The 23,379-nt window shown below is 34.2% G+C and overlaps 2 protein-coding genes across 2 annotated transcripts; one reads left to right on the plus strand and one right to left on the minus strand.

Moving 5' to 3' along the window:
• Positions 1-201: 201 nt before the first annotated feature.
• On the plus strand, positions 202-7,387 carry LOC140050337 (uncharacterized). Its single transcript, XM_072095485.1, has 14 exons — positions 202-366; positions 524-573; positions 805-1,012; positions 1,371-1,404; positions 1,514-1,579; positions 1,917-2,064; positions 2,476-2,556; positions 4,291-4,360; positions 4,575-4,639; positions 4,894-4,960; positions 5,092-5,274; positions 5,719-5,870; positions 6,169-6,228; positions 6,324-7,387. Exons 1-14 carry the CDS (start codon positions 262-264, stop codon positions 6,439-6,441), a joined length of 1,407 nt encoding a protein of 468 aa, XP_071951586.1. The 5' UTR covers positions 202-261; the 3' UTR covers positions 6,442-7,387.
• A 2,452-nt stretch (positions 7,388-9,839) lies between these two features.
• Positions 9,840-23,357, minus strand: LOC140050359 (C2 domain-containing protein 3-like). The gene is made up of 28 exons (XM_072095516.1): positions 22,945-23,357; positions 22,566-22,686; positions 22,258-22,379; positions 22,055-22,156; positions 21,849-21,935; positions 21,372-21,476; positions 21,009-21,088; positions 20,503-20,552; positions 20,254-20,397; positions 19,945-20,073; positions 19,551-19,645; positions 19,180-19,314; positions 18,106-18,246; positions 17,648-17,752; positions 17,327-17,510; positions 17,049-17,180; positions 16,665-16,925; positions 16,062-16,202; positions 15,598-15,709; positions 15,312-15,470; positions 15,092-15,197; positions 14,733-14,977; positions 14,417-14,549; positions 12,740-12,910; positions 12,211-12,605; positions 10,743-12,101; positions 10,334-10,442; positions 9,840-10,198 (listed from the first exon to the last, which is right to left on the minus strand). The coding sequence occupies exons 1-28, from the start codon at positions 23,308-23,310 to the stop codon at positions 10,019-10,021; spliced, it is 5,469 nt and encodes a 1,822-aa protein (XP_071951617.1). The 5' UTR covers positions 23,311-23,357; the 3' UTR covers positions 9,840-10,018.
• Between the last annotated feature and the right edge of the window lie 22 nt (positions 23,358-23,379).

The raw sequence follows: 23,379 nt of genomic DNA on the forward strand, positions 1-23,379 counted from the left end.
AAACTAAATGTGATACTGGACAAAAAACTTTTAATACAATAGGTTTTTAGTGTGAATTTACAAATAGGTTTAGGTGTGACTGAATCCCACACAAAATAATTACGTGGGCGTGGCGGCGAATCACATGTGACGTTTGTCTGACCTCCCTGCTTTGTATGCTAAATAGTTGAAATTAAAGAAGTTTACTTCCACGTAGTTTGACAAAAATTGATGTTGGATCTGATATTTTGACGTTTTAAATGACATTTTAACACAATAAACATGCATGATTCTGGAGGGTCAGACAGTCCAGTAAAGATATTTGCTAATATCTTTATAACATTTGTAGGCGCTGGTGTTCTGGGTCTACCGTATGCTTTCAAAGAGGTAAGTTATTATTTTGTAGCTAGGCCTAGCTAGGCCGCTGCCGCTTCGTTTCTTGAATGAGTCTTGGCCAATAAAATGCTATCAAGTGCGAGTGAAGGCACTGTTGATTATAGTTTTAGGCCTAGCATTTTTTTATTCTTTTGATTTTTTTATATAGTCTGGAATATTAGAGGGAGTTGTCATAATGATTATCGTATCAGCTGTCAGGTAAGAAAAAATCATTTTTTACCTGTCATATAATTATGGGCATATTTTAGGCCTAACTTTAAAACAAACTTGATCATTGATCTAAATACAATTAATATATTATTAAAATTATATATATGATATGAAACACTAAATGATTTCTTTGTTCTGTTCATATAGTTTAATCAAAAGCATATAACATAATATATTTGATAACGATTTAAAAAAAAATTATTATTTAAACATTCCCAGCATCAAGGCAATGCTTCTGTTGATTGACTGTAAATACAGATTGAATCAACAACCAGAAGTTAGAAAAAATTACAAAATTGTAGAAGTTGAAACGGAAGAAGGCTACAACAAAGGAGAAACGTACGAAAAATTAGATTTAATGGAAAGTCATAAAAATGAATCAAATGGATTTAGACATGATGTTAAGAACCTGCCAGTAGAATCAAAAGTAAGTAAGCATACTAAGAAAGTAAGCATATAACAAAAAAATTAATTTCAGTTGCAAACGTTACAGTAATATTTTTTCTATGTAAATGTAGTGAAATAGAAATAAAGGTGAGTTAAATCACAAAAGACAAAAAAAATGTACCACACCACATCAATGACAGTTGGAAAGTTATGTAATTCTCAAAGAATCACAAGCCTATGAAATCAAGTAGATAAATGATGGACAGAACCAAATATGAATTGACAACAACAACGTTTAGGCTCTAAACTAATATACAATTTTAATACTAAATCAAGTGAGAATCGAACACTTGCTGGACTAAACAATAAAATAATGAAATGCAATATATTTTTTACAGGCTGTTCAAAAAGAACTGGATTATGGTGATTTAGGTTTGTGATTTAAAATTGTACATTATTCTATAAATAGATTGATAAATATTGTATGCATAAAATACAAAAAAATATATAATTATTTTGTTTTAACATTTTATATTTACAGGTTACTATGCCCTGGGTAATTCTGGAAGAACTTTAGTAGACTCGGTTATTGTCATCTCACAAACAGGTAAGTCCATTCTGTGACCTGGACAGGTCAAGTCACTCTGGCCAAGCTAGTAGAGTTTCTAAGCCTCTGAATACCTTTAACTATGGTTATGTATTTTGTGTAAGGCTAATTTCTAAACGTAAGGTAATGGCCATTATGTGGTGGTGGCCAGTTCCATTCCACGCCGCCTTATCCTCCCTAGTATTTTCAACCAGGTACTCATTTACAGCTGAGTGAACTGGGAGTTGTCGGGTATTGAACCCGGGTCTCTCTGTATGACAATCAAGTGTCTTAAACATTGGCTACATAACTCCTATTTTGTGTGTGGCTATATAAACCACATATATTATTCTTACAGGGTTTTGCTGTGCCTATTTAATATTCATCACTGAAAATCTTGGTTCGTACTTTAATAATTTTGCCACCTACCAGTGGTTGTTGTTTATGCTGCCACCATTGGCATTCCTTGCAATGCTCAGACATCTTCATCATCTAGCAATCTTCAGGTCTGTATACTTGTTAGGATCCTAAATCTCTGTCTACACTATAAAAATGTTTGATTATCAATTTAGTTGGTGGGTGGTAGGGAAGTTATAACATCTTAAGCTCTGTCTACACTATCAAACTAGTGTGACAAAAAAGTATGATGTGCCCAAATGTGGTTGTGATATGCCCAAATATGGTAGTGGTATGACATCATCATGTACATATATGGGTGCATCAAATTTGTTGTCACATAAAGTTTGATAGTGTAAACAAAGCTTTAGGCTCCTAAGTTTTGTAACTAGCTCTATCGTAAACAAGCATCAAACAAAGAAGTTTATTAACTTAATTCTGAAGTGGGAATGAATCAAATATTTGTTACAAAATAATTATTTTCTGTGAGTGTTTAGAATTTAATATTTTTTTCTTTTCAGTCTATTTGCTGATTTTGCTAATGTGTTTGCGTATTGCGTTGTGTTTTGGTTTGATTTTGATCATATACATGTTTTAAAACAGTAAGTAATTTTAAGCAAACTTTTGAAAACTGTCCACTTGTCTAGAATCATTTATTATTTAGAAATATTAATACCATAAATATTTATTTTAGTTATTATTAAAACAATTCTTTGAAATATAAATCTACATGAGCCCAAATATGGTAGTGATACGCCTGAATACGGTAGTGATACGCCTGAATATGGTAGTGATATGACATCATCATGTCCATATATGGGCACATCACATTTTTAGTCGCGTGGAAGCGACTCTATAGTTCACTATGTCGGTCGGTCTGTCTGTCTGTCGGTCCGGTATCACTATGCGTTTTATCGCTTTATGACCTTATCTTGATATCAGTTTAATCTAGCTAAGTCAATTTTTCACAGAATATTCCTTATGGCCAGGAATCGATGTGGTTATGTTTTCACGGTGCGCAATAAAAAATTACGCGGTCTACGCACGATTTAACGAAATCACGTTTGTAATCATATCTTAACAACCATGAATCACAATTAAATAAAATTTGGTACTCATAAATTTCAGGGCATAAATCATCATATGGCAATACAATTACGTGCGTAGCGCATGTAACGCATGCGTACGCGCGCTTAAAATTTTCCAAATTTATTTTCGATGAAATAAGAGTACGTTTCAGGCAATTTTAAGCGTTTACAAAATTGCCATGAGTGCGCAGATTTTTGCGCAGGCACTGCGCGTTAAATGTTATTGCGCACTCTTTTTGCCCGATTTCTGTTTTCTTGACTTACTTTTCAACTCGAAATTACGTTATACGAGCACGTCAAAAGTGACAGGCTACGCACGTGTAAATTAAAACATTTCAACATTTTTAAACATGTTCAGTAATTTCGGTCAGTATAGTTCACTATGTCGGTCGGTCCGTCTGTCTGTCGGTCTGTTTGTCTGTCGGTCCGGTATCACTATGCATTGTAGCACGCGACTTAATGGCTGTTGGCCTTGTTACTCGGGGTACCCGAGTCTAGTACTTACTCATTTTCTCCTTCTCTTCCTCCATCTGGACACTATTGAGTAAAAAGTGCGATTTTTAAAGTACTACTCCTCCCTTATTCGTTATAGTATTGAGCTGGGATTTGGCATGAACATACTACAGGGACATGTCCTCAAAGCTATAGAGCCGGATTTTTAATTTTTTGTTAATTAATTTGTTTAATTAAGAAGCCACAATGTATGACACACACCACAGCGTTATGTAGTTATAGGGTTATATGCGGATTCTTGGCGTAGTGGTTATCACGTTTGCTTAACACGCAGAAGGTACCTGGTTCGAGCCCGGACGAAACCTTTTTTTTTTAACTTTATGGTGAAAAGTACTGTATACGCAATATGATAATTATACAGAGTATATCTTATTTTTATTATTTTTTAAAATACTTATTTTGTGTAATCGGTAATTATCACTTTTACACATGTTTATTTTGCTTTGTGCTTATTACCATTTATTTGTAATTTAAATGGATTAAAAAACTTTCTGTAACCCACATTTTTAATGTAAGAGGTTTCGTAGTGTAGTGGTTGTCAAGTCTGCTTAACACGCAGAAGGTCCCGGTTCGAGCCCTGGCGAAACCTATTTTCTTTACTTTCTAACTGTATACGTCTGTATACAGCTTCTTTCGCTGTACCCCGAGTATTGCACATTCGTGCTTGTTTTTACATAAAGTTTGATAGTGTAGACAGAACCTTTTAATTATTTTTATGATTATATTTTCTTGTAGGGTTCATCCAAAAGAAGTTTCTTTAGCAGGCTTTCCATTTTTTCTTGGTATAGCAATATATTGTTTTGAGGTGAAATATCTTATTTTCTTTATATCAATCTAAATAGTTAATCAGGGTGTGACAACTTAAAGAATAGTCCAGGCTTACCATTTTAGTTTCATTGTCTGTAATCTTCTAAGCTAAAATGAGATCCCTGTAGGATTGGGTTGTTCATCACCAGAAGACTAGCCTGCCAAAAAAGTGCATAGTATTTGTATTAATATGATGTTATTTGGGGTTGTAGGGTGCTGGAATGGTTTTATCACTGGAGGCTTCGGTTCTACCATCTGTAAGATCAACATTCCGAAAGTAAGTAAATACTTAAGGCTATGGAATATTTAACAGACATTAACATTACTTTTATTCTTCAACCATGGCATATGTTAGACAGAAAGTCGAAGTACATTTCTGTAACTCAAATGAGCTAGCTACCCCTTAAATTATGTTTGCCACAGTAATATAGATTTCAAATTAACCATATCTATTTACAGTTCAACAGCATTCCCAAACCCATATACATAAAATAATATTAAATACCTGTACTTACTTTTTCTCTATTGCAGAACATTTGTATTTGCGTTGACTTTAGTGACCACACTATATATTGTCTTTGGTGTTTGTGGATACTTGGTAATTTTACTTTTTTCTATGGTGTGGGGGAAGCATATTGTAAGACCAATCAAGGTCAAAGGTCAAATAGCTCTCTTGATTCATACAAAGTGTGTTATACATTATCATATTATTGTCAATTTTTCTGTTAGTCATTTGGGCCTGAGACAGCAAACATCATCACATTGAATCTACCAGCTGGCTTCTTCCCACTGCTAGTGAAAAGTTGTCTGTGTTTCTCACTCTTCTTCACATACCCAATGATGATGTTTCCAGTTTCCAGAATCGTTGAAAATATTGTTGTACATGATCCATTAAGAAATTTAAATAAAGGGGTAAGCTTTTACTTTATTTATTTTTATATTAATTAATTAAAGCACCAAATTATAAAAAATTTAAGAATTGGATGATCCATCATCATGATGATCAAATTACTTACAGTACGGTTACATTCATGTGGAAAACAACTTTATGCGAATGCCCAGCTTATAAAAAACATTCCTGTGTCAATTTTGATACTAATTATTACATCCACCAGAATGGAGCGGGGTCATGTGGTCAATCGGGTGTGTTTGTTTCCTTATATATTTGTTAACAGGAATACTCAAAAAGTTATTGCCCGATTTTCATAATATTTTAAAGGATGTAATGGTTTCATAGCTGTATGGGAACACGTCATTCAATTTTCATAAGGCTAGACAGAGGTTTGCGCTCTCTGAGTGCCCTTCTAGATAATATTTATATTATTAATATAAATATTATATTGTTTGTTGTTTCAGAACATGATCCGCTGTATGATGGTCCTAGTGACTGGTGTTATTGTAATAGCTATTCCTAACTTTACAACTTTAATGGCCCTTGTAGGGGCAAGTTGTTGTACCCTCCTTGCTTTTATTCTACCAGCAATCTTTCACATGAAAATCTGTCAAGAGTAAGTTAATTTTTTTAATATTTTTTATATTATTTGTCAAGACAATCCCACCACAAGATTTTTATCTTTATGGGATTCTGCCTTTGTCCATTACTTTTTGTTCACTAATCTCAATGAATGAACGAAAATAGATTGATCCATTTAGATCTATCAGTCTAATCTGCCAAGCCAATCTTTCGAAAGACAACAACTTTAATCTATAATGCAGACATGAATATCTAAAGAGTATCTTTTGTAAACAAAAATATAATATAATAATTTTGATGATTGTTTTTGAAAAACTTTTTTTTCCTATTAGAACTTTAACATCCAAACAGCTTGCTTTTGATTGGTTCCTAATAATTCTTGGTGTTATTGGGTAAGTAAATCAGCCAATCAAATTGGTTTTATAGCAGTAAATTGTTATATAAGTAACCCTTTACCCTCTAATATTACTTTAACTTTGCTTTTTAGGAGTTTAATTGGTACCCATGATGCATTGCACAGGATGTTTGCACCAGATGTGGATGCTGATGATACTGGCAGTGTTATAGCAAGAGTCTTTTCAGCCTCTAATGTAACGGTACACTAGAGCCCTTAAGATGTGTTCACATTGAACCCAGGGTTCTAGTTTCCATACATGTATTTAAAGCTCTGTCTACACTATCAAACTAGTTTGACAAAAAAAGTATGATGTGCCCATATGGTAGTGATATTCCCAAATATGATGACACATCATGATGACATGATGACACATCATATTTTTTTGTCACATAAAGTTTGATAGTGTAGACAAGGCTTTAGATGTGTTCACACTGAACCCAGGATTTCTGTTCCCAGATAAAATGTGTGTGTGGTTTTTAAGAACCATTAAAAACAACGCAGAGCCTGAGAAAAATAGTTTTTACTGAGTTTTTTCCGCCCATCGGACCAAATTTAGGTTCAGTTACTATTCTTATTAAAGGGTTTCTGAAAATATAGGATTGAGGAGATTTTGTTTTGAGATAATACACAATATTATTATTGTACAGTATAAGAGGCTTGAGCTAAATTGTCTTTGTTCAAAATTGTCCATTTACTAATTTTGATGAGTTGTATGGTCTTCCATCGGTACTTTCTAAACATTAAAATATATATTTTCAAGTGACATTGACCAAATAAAAAAAAAACAAACTTAGAAAAAAAAATATGGGAACAAATTATATTTTGCTTAATACGATATCTGTTTTAAGGTATTAGAAACATTGTATATTTATATATTATGTAAAATAAATGTACATTGGAGATGGGAGACAATGTCATATTTTGACAACAATAATCTTAAGTTATTAAGGTCTGTCTACACTATCAAACTTTATGTGACAAAAAAATGTGATATGCCCATATGGACTTGATGATGATGTATCACTACTATTTTTGAGCATATCAGACTTTTTTTGTCAAACTAGTTTTAATAGTGTCGACAGAGCTGTAGAGAGATGATTATAATCTTTGGAATTGTAATTTAAGAAGTTAAGTGGTAAGATTGTAAAATTAAGGTTATGAAGTCCGCTGTCTCAGTACCGGTAACCGGGTTTAATACAGTGTCTGGTATTATGAATGTGTTTTTATCAGAGTGTCTAGTATTGGGAGAGTTGAATGTATTGCAGTAGATTAAAGGTTTAAGATTTCGTCCAGTAGCCAACACAGAGTGTGCTGTGACTCTAGAAGCCTTGACTACAAATGAGTTAATAGGTGATGGCCACCTATAGACAAACTCTACTATAAGAACTAGATGATTGATTGAGTTTACTTTTTATAGTATTTGTATGTGTATGATTGATTGCGTTTGAGTTAGAAGTTTTCATAATACTCTAAGTTTAAGTGTCTACTACACAGCATATGTATTATACCCAAAATCTTTTTATTTTATTTCATCAGGGACCACTACCTTTATATTTATATATTGTATATAGTAATAATAATGTATTAAAGTTTATTGTATCCACCACCCATCTAGTGCTCTCTTTGCAATAAGTTATTCCGTAGCATAATATTTATTTTCTAGTAGCTTTTTAATAGTATAATTTATTTTAATTCTAAATGTTACAAAATAAATTGAGTTCTGTTTGTATATACTAACTGTACAGTATAAAAACAGTACTAAATTTTGCATCAAATCTTAATACTATGATTTTCTATATATCTTTTAAACACTGATTTACAGAGTAATATGTCTATAATGGAACATGTTTTGTTTATATACATTGTAAATTTTTTTACAGACACTGTCATAAGTTGTTGGAGTATCCCCATATATACAGGGTGCCTTCAAGCTCTGTCACGTCTACACTAGTTTGACCAAAAAAGTGTGATGTGCCCAAATATAGTAGTGATATGCACAAATATGGTAGTGATATGCCCAAATATGGTAGTGATATGACATCATTATGTCAATAGCACATAAAGTTTGACAGTATAGACATAGCATAATACTGTATTATATTTTTAACACATTTCCACCTTAATTGTCCCATTGTATTCAACCTAATCAAACAACCTCACAAATAAATGGTATTTTATCAATATTTATATATATACTTTATTTTTATGTAAATTATTATAATTTCAGATTATTGTTGTTTGATTCTAGTTATTATTTTCTGTTTTTTTTGGTAGTAAATGTTTTTTAAAAAATATAACCCGACTTTAAGTAACCCTGGTGCTGGGATGATGATTTTATAATACTGTATATTGTTTGAATAAGTAAAACATAATAAGAGCCTATGGTGTATACAGGCTTGTGAATGGACCAAATAATGTTATGTGTTTATTTTGTTTTGTTAAACTAAATCTAAATTAATTGTACAAGATTAACAGGGCTTACACTTAAATGCAGCATAACAGGTAAAGAATTAAAAGAAAAATCAGTCACAATAAATACAGTGTTTGTATTCTGTTCATATTTACTGCAAAACTGCACATATACTGTATCTGTACGTCATATACAGTGTAAACTGCACATATACTGTATCTGTACGTCATACAGTGTAAACTGCACATACTGTATCTGTACGTCATATACAGTGTAAACTGCACATATACTGTATCTGTACGTCATACAGTGTAAACTGCACATACTGTATACTGTATCTGTACGTCATATACAGTGTAAACTGCACATATACTGTATCTGTACGTCATATACAGTGTAAACTGCACATATACTGTATCTGTACGTCATATACAGTATAAACTGCACATATACTGTATCTGTACGTCATATACTGTACAGTGTAAACTGCACATATACTGTATCTGTATGTCATATACAGTTTAAACTGCACATATACTGTATCTGTACGTCATATACAGTGTAAACTGCACATATACTGTATCTGTACGTCATATACAGTGTAAACTGCACATATACTGTATCTGTACGTCATATACAGTGTAAACTGCACATATACTGTATCTGTACGTCATATACAGTGTAAACTGCACATATACTGTATCTGTACGTCATATACAGTGTAAACTGCACATATACTGTATCTGTACGTCATATAGTGGCAAACAGAATTACACGCAAAATAATCAAAGATATTTGTTTGTAATTGATATTGGTGACAGTATATTGTTTTTGTTTTTCATATATTTAGGGAAATTGCCAAGGATGACCATAAGCGAATTAATTCACTATCCTTCTTAAAGTTGGCAATCTTGTTCACAAGACAAACATTCACAAGATGCTCTACATAAACAAAGTCTTATTACAAGTCTTTGGGAGTGGAGTTGTAATTTGTCATTAAAAAAATCCTGACATGACAGGACCCAGGACCCTTGGATTGGTAGCCTAGCATCATAACCACAAAGCCAGAACTCCACTACTATACGAAGATGCACATGTCGGAGCTGGAATTTAAATACAATGATGTGAAATGGCTCCCAACTCATCATTTACTACATACAACAATAAAACACAAATCTACATTTTTTTTGGTCATGGTTTAATGATATATTTTTGTACATTTTTTCGTATTTATATTATATACATAGAGTATTTTACAATATTATACAAAATTTATATAACGCCTTGAATTTTCAATTATTTACAATAGGGAATGATACAAAGAGTCAAAGGTGGGTTCTTATACTTATTTTAAGTATTCACTATAAGTTATAAGTCAAGAGGTTGAGAATTTAGCAGAGAATATTTTAGCTATTCTCTTTGCTTCTTCAGCTGTTGGAGGTCTGTTTCGAGTCTTTGGTCTTGGTGGATCTTTTTGATCTTTTGGCTTGTGCAACCTATCAGCAACCTCATTGACAGCTGCAGCCTTTGATGTTGAATACTGCCGATTCTGAGGCTGCAAGAAACAAGAAAAACTTTAAATGAAAAAGGCCAAAACAGTTGATGAGAGTTCTTTACTTGAAATAAACAAATTACAATAATTAAAACGAAACAAAAAGTGAAATCAAAATGTCCTTTTTGGTAGTTGTACCTGTACAGCTTGTTGTGGCAGTACTGATGCTGCTGTTCTTAAAGCTCTCATCGAGGCTTCCAGATCAGCAGGTGGCAGAAAGAAGTTGGGCATGAGGACAGGTTGTTGTCTGAATCGCATGGTTAAGGAAACCATATCTCACAATACAGTATAATAGTAACAAGGCAATCTAACAACAAAGATCAAAGGGTTTATCTGTGGCTGCGACACAATCAGTATCACACCGCACACCACAGAGTGCCTATCTTGGCAAGCTCAGTGCCCTGTTGTCAGATTGCCTTGATTGTATTGACAACACAGTAGAACGCTTTTGTGGGACATACAAAATGTGCCTTTATGGTTGTTATAAAGGAGAAGTTCTACTGTTTAAATTTACATAACTATATTAATACATCAAAATAAAGGATACCGTGCCGGTTCACTAGCTCTCGTTTCTTGTTTTCTTTCAAACCGATCTTTTTGCATGGCAGCTTCTTCTGAGTTTATCGTTATGACAACCGAATCATTATCATCAGCATTTTCCTCACCGCTTACACTTCCAGCAGCATCTTTTAAGGCTTGGTGGTCACTCTCCAATTCTTGGTGGTCACTCTGCAATGTTTGGTCACTCTGCAATGCTTGGTGGTCATTCTCCAATGCTTGGTGGTCTGTTAGACCTTCCGGAATATTTTCTGTTTCATTATCGTTACCATATTCCCCTTCACCACAACCATTTTTATTTGAACTAATTTCTTGTGGTCTATCAACATTTTGATCATTAATGTGTTGATTCTCAGATTGCAAGTCAGTGATGTCTTGCTGGCTTCTTGAGTCTGTACTCAATACAATGAAGCTCGAGTCACGGTCAAGCCGCTGCTGACCACAAGTATTTCCTACATCTTCCTCACTCTTAGCCGTTCGTAAAACATCTTCTGGCTTACTGGTTTTACCGCCATTTTTTAAATCTGAAGGCTGATTGAAACTTGATGTTTGCTGTTGAATATCTTCATCAAAATCCACATTTTTAAATTGGTGTTTGTCAACCTTATCAGGAACTATTAAATTACTGAATTCTTGGGAAGAGATATCATTAAGAGGCTTTGGGATCACTTCCTCAAAATCACTGCCACTGTCCCAATCACTATCAGTCTTCTGTTCTAGTGGATCCCAATGACTGGGTGGTGGCCTAGCAGGCAACAAGTCTTCAATGTTTTCCAGCCTTTCATAATGTATATTAGAAGATGAATCCCTTTCAAACGTCCTTGGATTATTAAGGTTGCTAATTTCATTATCTAAGTTAATTAACTCTCCTGTTGGGACAGGATAAGTGGTTGGAGCACTCATGCAACTTTCTGCCTCATTCTTATCTGATTTGTTTTCCAGAGATTGTGGAGATCTCACTCGTTCATCTGGAGATCTCATTGAACCGTATGGCTCATCATCTTTGTAACCGTCTACCAATCTATCATTCATTTCATCAGCATCATGATGTTCAAAGTTTGTGCTGCCTAGATTCTGTTGCCCATTTTCAAAGTGAGAAAATCCTGATGTTATCAGTTCAGGATAATTATCTTGTACATGATTCTTTTCTTTAATATGATTGGATGTTATTTGACTTCTGGCCTGACCTCTACTTAGATCAGACTGCCTGTGTTTATGATTCTTTCCTTGTGACCGATGTTGTTCAGAATCATCATAATCTTCTGGATGACTTCTTCCTTGTACCTGATCTCTCCTGAGCTTTTTCTTTAAATTCTCTTGAATTATATCAAGTTGTTCTAAGTTATCCCTACAAAGAAACGTACTAATTTATCATAGTATTGGGTAATTTTAAGATGGAAATATATTAATACGATACAAAAACATTTTTTGTGCCTTGAATAAGTAGGAAAACATACCGAAGACTGCGTCTCAAAAATGATTTTGAATTCATCATAAAAGATGTCGATGTATCAGACCCTAGAACTCCAAGAGAGGGAGTATGTTGACTTCTACTTTTTTCTCTGGTGCCCAAATCAACTAATTTCTGCTGGAGTGACTCATGAAATTGCCGTACATTCTTGAGATGATCCTCGAAGTGCGAGGCTTCCTGGATCGACGGTTCTGTCGATTTTGAGTCACAACATTGTATTGTCTGCTCAGGGTATTGTACTAAATGGCTTGGAAACTCAGTGTATTGGCTGCTGGATTGGAAGCTGGTGGTTTTTGGCCTTGGTGACATCATGGTACTTTGTTGTGTTGGGTTTACAGGTTGCTTCAGTGGAGAAATGCTCTCCAGCGGTGAAATACCAATCTAAAACAAAAAATAACACTATTAGTATATTTTAAAGGTACTATATACACGTGGAGTTTAATACCTATTTTGTTCTATGTAACACAATTGAGAGTTACTATAAAATCACAACAGACAACAAGCATTATACTGACCTTGAGTTGACCCTGACATTGTCCACTGAAATCCATGATATTGTACCAACCATTGATCAATTTAAAACCAGCTAGCAAAGGGCAAAGGTCAACGGATACAAATCCTAACACACGGTCATTAGCTGTGTTCGGCTCTTTAGATGTTTGTTGCCAAATTTTAAATATTAAATTCTAGAAAAAAAGTAATTATAGAAATGGTAAAACAAATATGCACAGTTTTGATGAAATTTGCACAATATAAGTGAATAAATTATCATTTAATATAATTTAAAGATTCTTTGTTGTAAAGCTCTGTCTACACTATCAAACTTTATGTGACAAATAAATGTGCACATGTGTCCATATATGGACATGATGTCATATCACTACCATATTTGGGCACATCGCACTTTTGTTGTAAAACTAGTTTGATAGTGTAGACAGAGCTTTAGGTAATAACATAATTCTGACAAAGATATTAAGACCAGAATAAATGGTCAGAATATCAGTGTCTCTAAATTGAAATAAGCACACTGTGCAAGTGTATCATAGAGCACTATTCCACGGATTCTATCCTATACAGACCTATCATAGCAAATGGTATTCTGCAGTGTAGTATCTATTACACGATCCTAGCATATCTATTAGCTAGAGTGTCTCTTTGCCATCATAGTACACACGTTAGGAGATTCTATCCTATCTATCTACTATACACGATCCTAGCATATCTATTAGCTAGAGTGTCTCTTTGCCATCATATTCATAGTACACACGTTAGGAGATTCTATCCTATCTATCTACTATACACGATCCTAGCATATCTATTAGCTAGAGTGTCTCTTTGCCATCATAGTACACACGTTAGGAGATTCTATCCTATCTATCTACTATACACGATCCTAGCATATCTATTAGCTAGAGTGTCTCTTTGCCATCATAGTACACACGTTAGGAGATTCTATCCTATCTATCTACTATACAGTGAGAAGGTGCATGTTATGTAAAGTGCCTTCATTAAGGAATTGTAGCCTACCTACTGAATGGCAGAATGTATTATATAGCTGAGTGTCTTTGTTTTACTACATAGAGAACTCATCAATCAAATTGTAGTCTATTCTACTAGAGTTGATTATCCCATATTAAAGCACACGTCCTAGAGTTGATTATCCCATATTAAAGCACACATCCTAGAGTTGATTATCCCATATTAAAGCACACATCCTAGAGTTGATTATCCCATATTAAAGCACACATCCTAGAGTTGATTATCCCATATTAAAGCACACATCCTAGAGTTGATTATCCCGTAAGTGAACATCCTCAGATCCAAGAAAAATGTTCATACAGGCTTACTAGGTTTTTTCGGCTGATGATATTTTGCGATGTTCTAATAGGACTCTAGGCTATCTACTGCATGGCAGAATTTATCCTACAGTTGAAGCTAAGTATGGCTCTGATATAATCAAAGTTGTAGATGAATATACTGTATCTATTTGATTTCATAATCTTGCATTGTATAAAGCTCTGTCTACACTATCAAAAAATGTATTAAGTCCCCAAATATGGTAGTATGACATCATCATGGGTACATCACATGTTTTTGTCACATAAAGTTTGATAGTGTAGACAGGGCTAAAACCAATGATGACAATCATTCTAAAAATAAATTATTAAATGAATTATACAGAAATCACAAACCTGATTTTCGAGAACATCTCTGTTGACTTTGGCTTCATGATCAAAGCCCCACGTAATCCTGTCGCATCCAGCTGCTGAGGGTGATGTGATTATGCCTTCTGTTGTTTGATATGATACATAGAAAGTATTCAACCTGCAGACATGAAACAGTACTTGATTAGACATTCATGTAGGGCATCATATGGCCTATATTTCATAGCATACATATTAAAGAGCCCCAAGTATACAAGTATGGCATCAACCCTGGAATATTTCCTTGAATGTTGGCAATGTTTCTGTTAAAAATACTCTCTACCTAAACACCACAGTAACTCACGTATCAGTATGGCAGCCAATATGCATGGCCTGTTCAACCACAACATGAACACGTACTGGTCGTCTTTTCCATTTCTCTTCCTCCTCTTTCCTTAGTTTCTCCTCTTCAATTGCTTGTAGTCTTTCTGTTTCTTCTTTCTCCCTTTGCTTGATTTCCTCTTCTTTTTGTTTCTCTTTGATTTCTTGTTTGCGTTGTTTTTGTCGGTCGTTGGCAATAAAGTCATCTGGTATAGTTCCTTCATCGTCCTACGTTAAACAAAGTAATTAATAACTTCTAGTATGCATATAAACAATTTGTGTATAGTGTACAAAATATAAATATATAGGTTTTTTATCGTATTGAAATAAATAAATACTGACTATGAAATCTTGCCTATGCTGTCTCGTCTGTTTTCTTGTGACATGTACTCTAAGGAAAGCGCCCCCAAGGTAAGCAGCTCCTGGTTTGAATACGGGATACCTTCCACTTAAAAAAATAATTAATATTATCATCATTCCAAATTTTTTTTTAGATATACGCAATATTGTGAAAAATCAAATACATTTGTCACATAGATGAATGAAAATACACATAACATACCCAATTCTTTGAGTCTCTCTGAATTCTCTTGCAAGAGGTGAAAGGTCAAGGTAAGAACAACCAATCAGCTTGTCTCGTTGTCTAGGTCGAGTCTGATTATCCACTGTATCATTGTAACTAATCCACAACTGAATTTCTAGACGCTCTTCTTTTAAATACCTACAGATAAAATTTAAAGAGCTATCAAAATGTAATATTTTTTTCTCATGTTTTACCAAGGATTTAATGTCCTATAATGATACTCAATATTGTGATTGCGTGAAAACTGTAGAGTGAGGTATTTTACCATATAAAGGGTTCTGTTGAGTGACACCTGAACCTGTGACTATGCTGCATGTCTGCTTGTAGACTCTCACCATCTTCATCATCAAGGTAACTCAAAGTTGCTAACACAGCAGCTGAAATAATGAGAATATAAATCAAGGTGAAATGGTATATTATATTAGGGTATTTCACAACCCACAGCAGCAATGATATGTACCATAATCTGCACACAAACACAGTACCACTGTACAAAGCTCTGTCTACATTATCAAAAAATGTGATGTGCCCATATATGAACATAATTATGTCATATCACTCTCATATTTGGGCATATCACTACCATATCTTTGAGTATCTTTTACTACATATAGAGCATAGACAGAAGTCTATCTACTAGAGTTGATTATCTCGTAATAAAGCAAACATCCTCAGATCCAAGAAATATGTTCTTGCTGTTGAATAGGTTTTTAAAAAGTGTTAAGTTACCTTTATCATAGAACTTGTATCTAATATAGGCCTTGGCATGTTTGTCTATTTGTGTCTGGCCTGCACGCAAAGCACATATCACAGGGAACACCGCGACATCTACGTTGATGTCAATTTGTGATGTCATCATCATGTGATCATCTAAACACCAATCAAAATCATATGTAGTGAGTAAGAATGGTAGTGGTAAAGAAAAACATTAAAAAAGATAAAATACACACTATATCAAAATTAATGTTTATTAATGTTGCTTACCTTGTTTAGGCCACCCTTCCATATTAATGTTTAATTAATGTTTATTAATGTTGCTTACCTTGTTTAGGCCACCCTTCCATATTAATGTTTAATTAATGTTTATTAATGTTGCTTACCTTGTTTAGGCCACCCTTCCATATTAATGTTTAATTAATGTTTATTAATGTTGCTTACCTTGTTTAGGCCACCCTTCCATATTAATGTTTAATTAATGTTTATTAATGTTGCTTACCTTGTTTAGGCCACCCTTCCATATTAATGTTTAATTATTGTTTATTAATGTTGCTTACCTTGTTTAGGCCACCCTTCCATATTAATGTTTAATTAATGTTTATTAATGTTGCTTACCTTGTTTAGGCCACCCTTCCATATCCTGCATTGAATCATCAGGAGCCCAGCCTAGGCTACGAGCAGCATGGATCACCTTTTCTTGATCATGCTGGTGGGCTAGACTGATCAAAACCTCTAGGCCTCCACCTACTCTATCATTAGGAGATTGCGAGGCACTTTTAGGAGCATATTGCTCCTGGTGCTGCAATGATTGGATAGCTTCTGATGCATTGTCCCAGCCTAGTGGTGGTATGTACAGAGGATACCAGCCCTTTACTCCTATAGCAAAGAAATAAATTAAATATAATGTAAGAATGATCTTAAAATTTCAGCAAAAAAAAAGTTTTCTGGTAGATCAGAAGACTACAATGGCAACAGAGGATAAATAGATTTAAACTTTACCAGTTTTACTGGTTAGTAGTCGTTTCAGGGGAATTGTAGAGCTCCCAAGCAAAATGTCACCAGAACTTGAGAACAGTCTTCTAGCTGTTACTGGTCTATTTACATCTGTATCAAGTGACTTCACATCAAGATCTTCAGAAAAAAAAATATAATTAATTAAAGTAGAATAGTAATCACTAATAGGCAAAAATCAGGTGACTTTCAATAGGCAAAATCAGGTGACTTTAACATGCAGAAAATCAGGTGACTTACAACATGTAAATAATCAGGTGACTTACCCGATTTGAATCCTGGTACTTGATGCCACACCTGGAATGTTATGTCACCTGACTCCAACACTTCAGCTAGGCTGATGCCACCTGCTTCAGATTCCTCACTAAACCATAATGGGCAAGGGAAGTCTACGTAATGAGCAAACTCTGGTGCAAAATTACGGGCTACACTCTGAGTTACTCTTATCTCCTAGAAAAAAAAGAATTTCTTCATTATTGCCAAATCATTGAGTAAACCAAACTTATCTTATCTTATGCCGTTTAAATTAATAAATATTGTTGTTAAAAATATTATTGTATCATGAAATATAAGTATAAGTTTCTTACATCGTTTGAAAGAAATGACATGACAGCCTTAACGTAGCTGTTGACGCCAACATCGCTAGGATACTGCATCCCAGCATCATGCCTAGCAACCGACTTTGCTGCTGCCTGAAAACAAAGATAAAACAAATCATCAAATTAATGTAAACAAAAGAAAATCAAAAAACAAGAATATATCAATCCAAAGGAAATTACTGAAAAATATGACAAATCTGTTGGTATCAGTGGCTGGATCTCAATGCAGATACAAATAATATAAGCAAAAAAGCTAAATTAAACATAAAACACTCAGAAATAAATTTCAGAGCAAATTCCACCAGAACAAGAATATATATATACTCATATATGTATAGTATACATACAGACAATTTTGGTTTCCTAAAAAAGTTGTAGATTTGGATATATAAAGTTATAAAATGTATATAAGCAAACATTAACATTTTGACAGTAGTAAAGATTACCTTAAGTCCACAGGCCCTGAGAATACCAACAGAAATACAGACTTGAGAGCCAGTTGGCTTGCTTAAGCCATGCTCAGCTGGTGTCTTAATGTTGCTGGTCTTGTAGTTAATAGTAATATCCAAAAGGCCTGCATCGTGAAGCTACAAAAAACAAACAAAATGTATTATAAATTACTAAAGAAACTCAAATAAACTGTTCAAAACATTAAACTTTAAAGCTCTGTCCACACTATCAAACTTTATGCGACAAAAAAATGTGATGTACCTATATATAGACATGATGTCATCATATCATACCACATTCAAGCATATCACTACTATATTTGAACACATCACACTTTTTTGGTCCAACTAGTTTAATAGCGTAGATAGAGCTTAAAGCCCCCTTCCCTACGTTTTTTAGATCTAATTTAAGATCACAAACTATATTTAATGTAAAAATAATACTATATGGTCCTATTGCGATAACTTTTTTCGTCTTTAAACGGTTAAAAATGTGAAAAATAAGTTGATTCTAATAATTATAGCGGCCCGCTATAAATCCCAAAATGCATTGCGCGCGGATTGATATTGTTGTTTTTCACCTGTAATTTGCCCACTTTTCGATCGATCGTGAGGCCAAAACAAATGGAAGACTCCTAACTTTTCAGCGAAAATACCGGGTTTTCCCCAATTTGTATCAACGAAGTCTGGCAAAAATAGAAAGACAATTAATGCAGCAACTATACAACGTCAGGCTAGGTATATAGCTAGCGTACGATGTTCGTACGTTACCGATGTTTACCAGCTAAGCCTACAAAACTAAGCCTAGCTAGGCTAGGCATAAGACCGTCCACGAGAGGTAGATCGCCGCGAGCTACTTAGGTAGTGCATTGTTTCTCACTTTTTATCATAATTTACCATAAAACGTACATTTAAGACAAGGAATGACATGGTTTAATGTTTTTAAATTGATATATATGTATTATTTTCCAAAAAACGTCCAAATTTGCAGGAAAGGGGTCTTTAACTTACCATGACTGAAAATATATTGTATATTCAGATTGTCTAATAAATTAAATAATTGAGTTTTACCTTTGCTCTTTTTTCACTATCATTCTCATCTGATTCCAGCTGTGGTCTTAACGGTAGCGAGAAACTCTGTACTGATGTCTCGCCTCTTTTCTGCATGGTGACCATTGCACACAACTTGGCAAGAGGTAGGGTAGCCTATATAAAGTAAGAGTATGCTGTGATAGGTGTGCTTAACATCCCATTTGAAAGATGAGGTGAGAATATTGAACAGGAAAACAATGATGCAATTATGTGTGGATGGTGGTGCTTTTTGTGCTTTGTTTATCGGTATTTTGCAAGTTGTGTACTCTGGAAGATGAGTCTTGTACAAAAAGGTCAACCAGTTTAAAGAAGATATAAAAGATTTTTCTGTCTATGAAATCTAAAATTACCTTAGCTAATACTTGGTCCCGTATGTTAGGACAGTAGTATCGACACCAGACTTCAAAAGGAATACCTCCTGCTCCTCCACCAACACCTGCACAAGCTATTGCAACAAAATAACATTTACACTATTGTCATATCATAATCTAATTAAGAAATGAAGATGATTGTTTTGTTGTCCTTAATACTATCATCATAATTGCTTGGCCGGACATAGCCACAAGTATGGTTGGTAAGGTTTTAACCTGACCACTTTTCTAAAGAGGCCTTTGACAATTATTTTTATGTAATCACCGCACAACTTAATTTTTTTGTGGCTACGGCACTCATTACCAACACTATCAATCTAATGACTACTTTCATCTTCATCACCCCATTCTTTATCACTCTGATTGTCCTCACCTGTAAGTAGCTCTCTCTGTACTGGTATGCTGCTTGGTATCACAAGTCTGTGCCTACAGATATCATGAAACATTGGTTCTGGTATGCATAGTGTTGTAGCAGTCCTATGAGGCTTCAGAGATGGTGGGGCTAAAATAAATAAACAATTATCATAAATGGTGAGGAGATTTTGGAGAGCCCATTCATGCTAGTCAGACCACCACCTGATTATTGTCCAAGTCCAATCCCATTGTCTACAGGGTCCATTCAATGTATTCGATAAGTATAACAAGTTTTGTTGAATGTGTACTAAAAATCAATCATCTTTACCATGTTTGATTAGCTGACTGGTGTGTGGCTGCTGGAGCAATGATGGAAAATGATACTGAACAAAGCAGTCAGCTTCTCCCCACACAGTATCTTGGAATTGTGGGAACCCTCGTATGCCTTCAACTATAACTTCAAATGTGTGTTCTGGAAATTAAATATTCTTGATTATGAACTTATTATTTCTCTCGTGATCATTATTACAATATCAATCATTTTAAATTTAACTGTATTTAAAAGAATTTTCTTTACCTATCATATGTGTTCCTGAAGTGGAGTCATCGGTCCCTAAGACATTAGCCCTATAAGTCAAATAAAAATGTGTTTTTGAATACAATATAACAAATTATGTTATGCTTACTTAGGCTTGAATCTAACCCCTAGCCAGCAACCTAAAGGTATGATGTGGAGGCAGTGATCTGGAGGTTGTGGGTTCAAATCCCGCTCAAGCAATAAAGTACCAATTACGCAAACATCTGACCAATTACCAACACCCTGACGCAAAGCTACTCCACAGTAGTTAGTTATAAACAATTACAACCCTATATTTTTACTGTTTAAGTAGTATAATCCAATGTTCAAGTATAATCCCATCCCCCATTTAGGATAAATTTAGGCACAAAATTTGTCAATCCATTGTTAATCCAGAGTGTACTCCCACCACCTAATTTTCACCAAATTTCAAAAACAGGCCCCTGGGACTATATGCGGTAATGTATTATTGTATTAATTAAAAAAATTATTCTATTCTAATTCACCTTTCTAGAAAATGGTCTGGTCTATCTGGAAGAGGAACATTTGATTCCTTGTCTAGTTTCACCCGCTGTAATTCAGATATCTATAACAACAAAACCAAAACTTTCTTTCCAAACATCTTACAAATTATGTTAATAATTCAATAACAGTTTTGATGCTGTTTTAGGTCACTTTCAGTCTCAGTTAAAAAAAAAAATAAAAAATAGAACAATTATCCTCTCTCAACTAATGAAAACTTGGTTTTGTATTTAGTTATTAGTCAGTATTATGTAAATTAAGTCATTATTGGATGTTAGCCAAAGCAATTGACACAGTCTGTGTGGGTCTGTAGTAATATCATTACAGTTAAAAAGGTGTTGACTTACCTGGCCTTGTGACCCTAGCGATAGGAGAACCTTTAGCTGCCCATACTTGACCCCAGTGAAAGGGTCAACCACTGGCAGAGAACTATCAACAGCCACAACTGGAAACTAGTGAGAAAATATTGATTTGATTATTTCATTATAAAAACAATTACAGATAAAATACAATGCATATATACAGGAAACATAAATCAACAACATAATAAATAAAAAAATTGACGTCAAGGATAACCCATAAAATTCTTCAAAAGACTTTTTTGCAATAATTGATAATCAACATTTCATTTCTTTATTACTTTAAATGCATATTTATATATTTATACAGTAAAGCTCTGTCTACACTGTTAAACTAGTTTGACAAAAAAAGTGTACCAAATATGGTAGTGATATGGAATCATCATGTCCATATATGGGCACATCACATTATTTTGTCACATAAAGTTTGATAGTGTGGCTTAACACATAATATAATGAATGTACCTTTGATTTTAGCATTGCTGTTGATATTCTTGGATCTCTGTAGGACATATAAAACTGATGAAGAGGCAATTTTACTATTCCAACAAGCTAGAAACAATAGGAGAAATACTGTATTAAAACTGTGAAGAGAAGCCTTTCAATAACCTAACCAAATATGCTTACAATTAATTAAGATTTTATGGCTAAGTTATTGATGATGTTACTACCTGGTCATTTTCAGCAGAAGTTTTCTTGTCCCAAACCTCAACAATCATAAAGTTATTTCTGGTTCTTTCAAGCAATGATGGCGAAACAAGTACAGGTGCAATCTAGAATGAAAACAAAGTTATAAAATCAAATAACAATGGTGACCATTTGAAATAAACGAGGCAGGGAGCTACAAAAAAATACTTAAAGATGACATACTTACTTGAAGAAATTCATAATCAGGTTCAGTAGTTCCCCAACAGACATTAGAATTCACAACGTCATCGGACCAGAACATTCGACATACCAGATAGGTATTGCGCGTAACGTTATCACGACCAAAACCTGAATGAACAAGGCAGCACAAAATGTATATCAATCGCAGAATTCTGGGTTCAAATCCTGTCAGACTCCCTCATTTATATATCTTAAATATATTTACACCACAAGCACAGTGTACCATGTCCCATATAACTGGCTCAGCCTATATATGGTGCCAGTATTGGATTTATATATATATTCTGTGGTTACCTGTTATACCAATGCCTGAGCTATGCTTTGGGTGTGCTTTGGTATGATTTAATGGTGCGATTCCCTGTAAAGTTAGGCCACTCCCAGTTGGTATGTGAAGTAGACAATGCAACGTCATCAGCTGGTAGCAGAAAATGAGATAATAATAAAAAACATAGTATATCAGTTATCACCAACACAAGGTTTATCTGGGAAATTAGTTATTATCAAACACAAACAATGTAATTTATCAAAAACTAGCCTGTTAGTGACAATGATTCACTGTTGGTAAATTGAAATAAAAAATAAATAGAACAGATGTTTTGCTGTAATCAAGATTTGTAAAATAAAAATTGGTACTGGGAAAAAAATAACAATTTGGTTAAAAGCTCATACACACCTCTGGTTGAGTGTTTGCTGGTGTCTGCTGCATTGGATTCTGAACACCAGAATGTAGTTTCTTTACATAAATCTCATTATGTTCGTCTACAGACTTTTGCTGAAATCTCCCACAAGTGTCATTCCTTACATGACGCCCTTGGTAGACCGGAATCCGACTCGGTTGACCACGACCCACTGAACTATGACCTTTTTTTTGAGTACTCATTTCATTTGAAGGCTTCTCTAAGTCAGAGATATCGTCCTTTTGATGTTTCGCATCAGTTTTAGCTGGTGGTGTTATTTTTGTAGGCGCTTTATGAGAGGGGACAGCTAGCAGTTGTGACCCTTTCATTTCTGCAACTTTGACCTTTGCCAAGTCTTGCATGAAGTTTTTGCTGTCAGATGCCAATTCTACTGAGATCTGTGTACAAGATTATATTATATATTATAATAT

Source organism: Antedon mediterranea, chromosome 5 (assembly GCF_964355755.1).
Source record: "Antedon mediterranea chromosome 5, ecAntMedi1.1, whole genome shotgun sequence".
NCBI lineage: Eukaryota > Metazoa > Echinodermata > Crinoidea > Comatulida > Antedonidae > Antedon > Antedon mediterranea.

What these genes read in the sequence shown, in the direction of transcription:
- LOC140050337 (XM_072095485.1), top strand. Translation starts at nt 262, where the DNA reads ATGCATGATTCTGGAGGGTCAGACAGTCCAGTAAAGATATTTGCTAAT. An exon ending in ACCTGCCAGTAGAATCAAAA is followed by an intron (nt 1,013 to 1,370) that starts GTAAGTAAGCAT and finishes TATTTTTTACAG; the next exon opens with GCTGTTCAAAAAGAACTGGA. An exon ending in CATATACATGTTTTAAAACA is followed by an intron (nt 2,557 to 4,290) that starts GTAAGTAATTTT and finishes ATTTTCTTGTAG; the next exon opens with GGTTCATCCAAAAGAAGTTT.
- LOC140050359 (XM_072095516.1), bottom strand. Translation starts at nt 23,310, where the DNA reads ATGCAAGACTTGGCAAAGGTCAAAGTTGCAGAAATGAAAGGGTCACAA. An exon ending in CTGATTATGAATTTCTTCAA is followed by an intron (nt 22,157 to 22,257) that starts GTAAGTATGTCA and finishes TTTTCATTCTAG; the next exon opens with ATTGCACCTGTACTTGTTTC. An exon ending in ACTACTAACCAGTAAAACTG is followed by an intron (nt 16,926 to 17,048) that starts GTAAAGTTTAAA and finishes TCTTTGCTATAG; the next exon opens with GAGTAAAGGGCTGGTATCCT.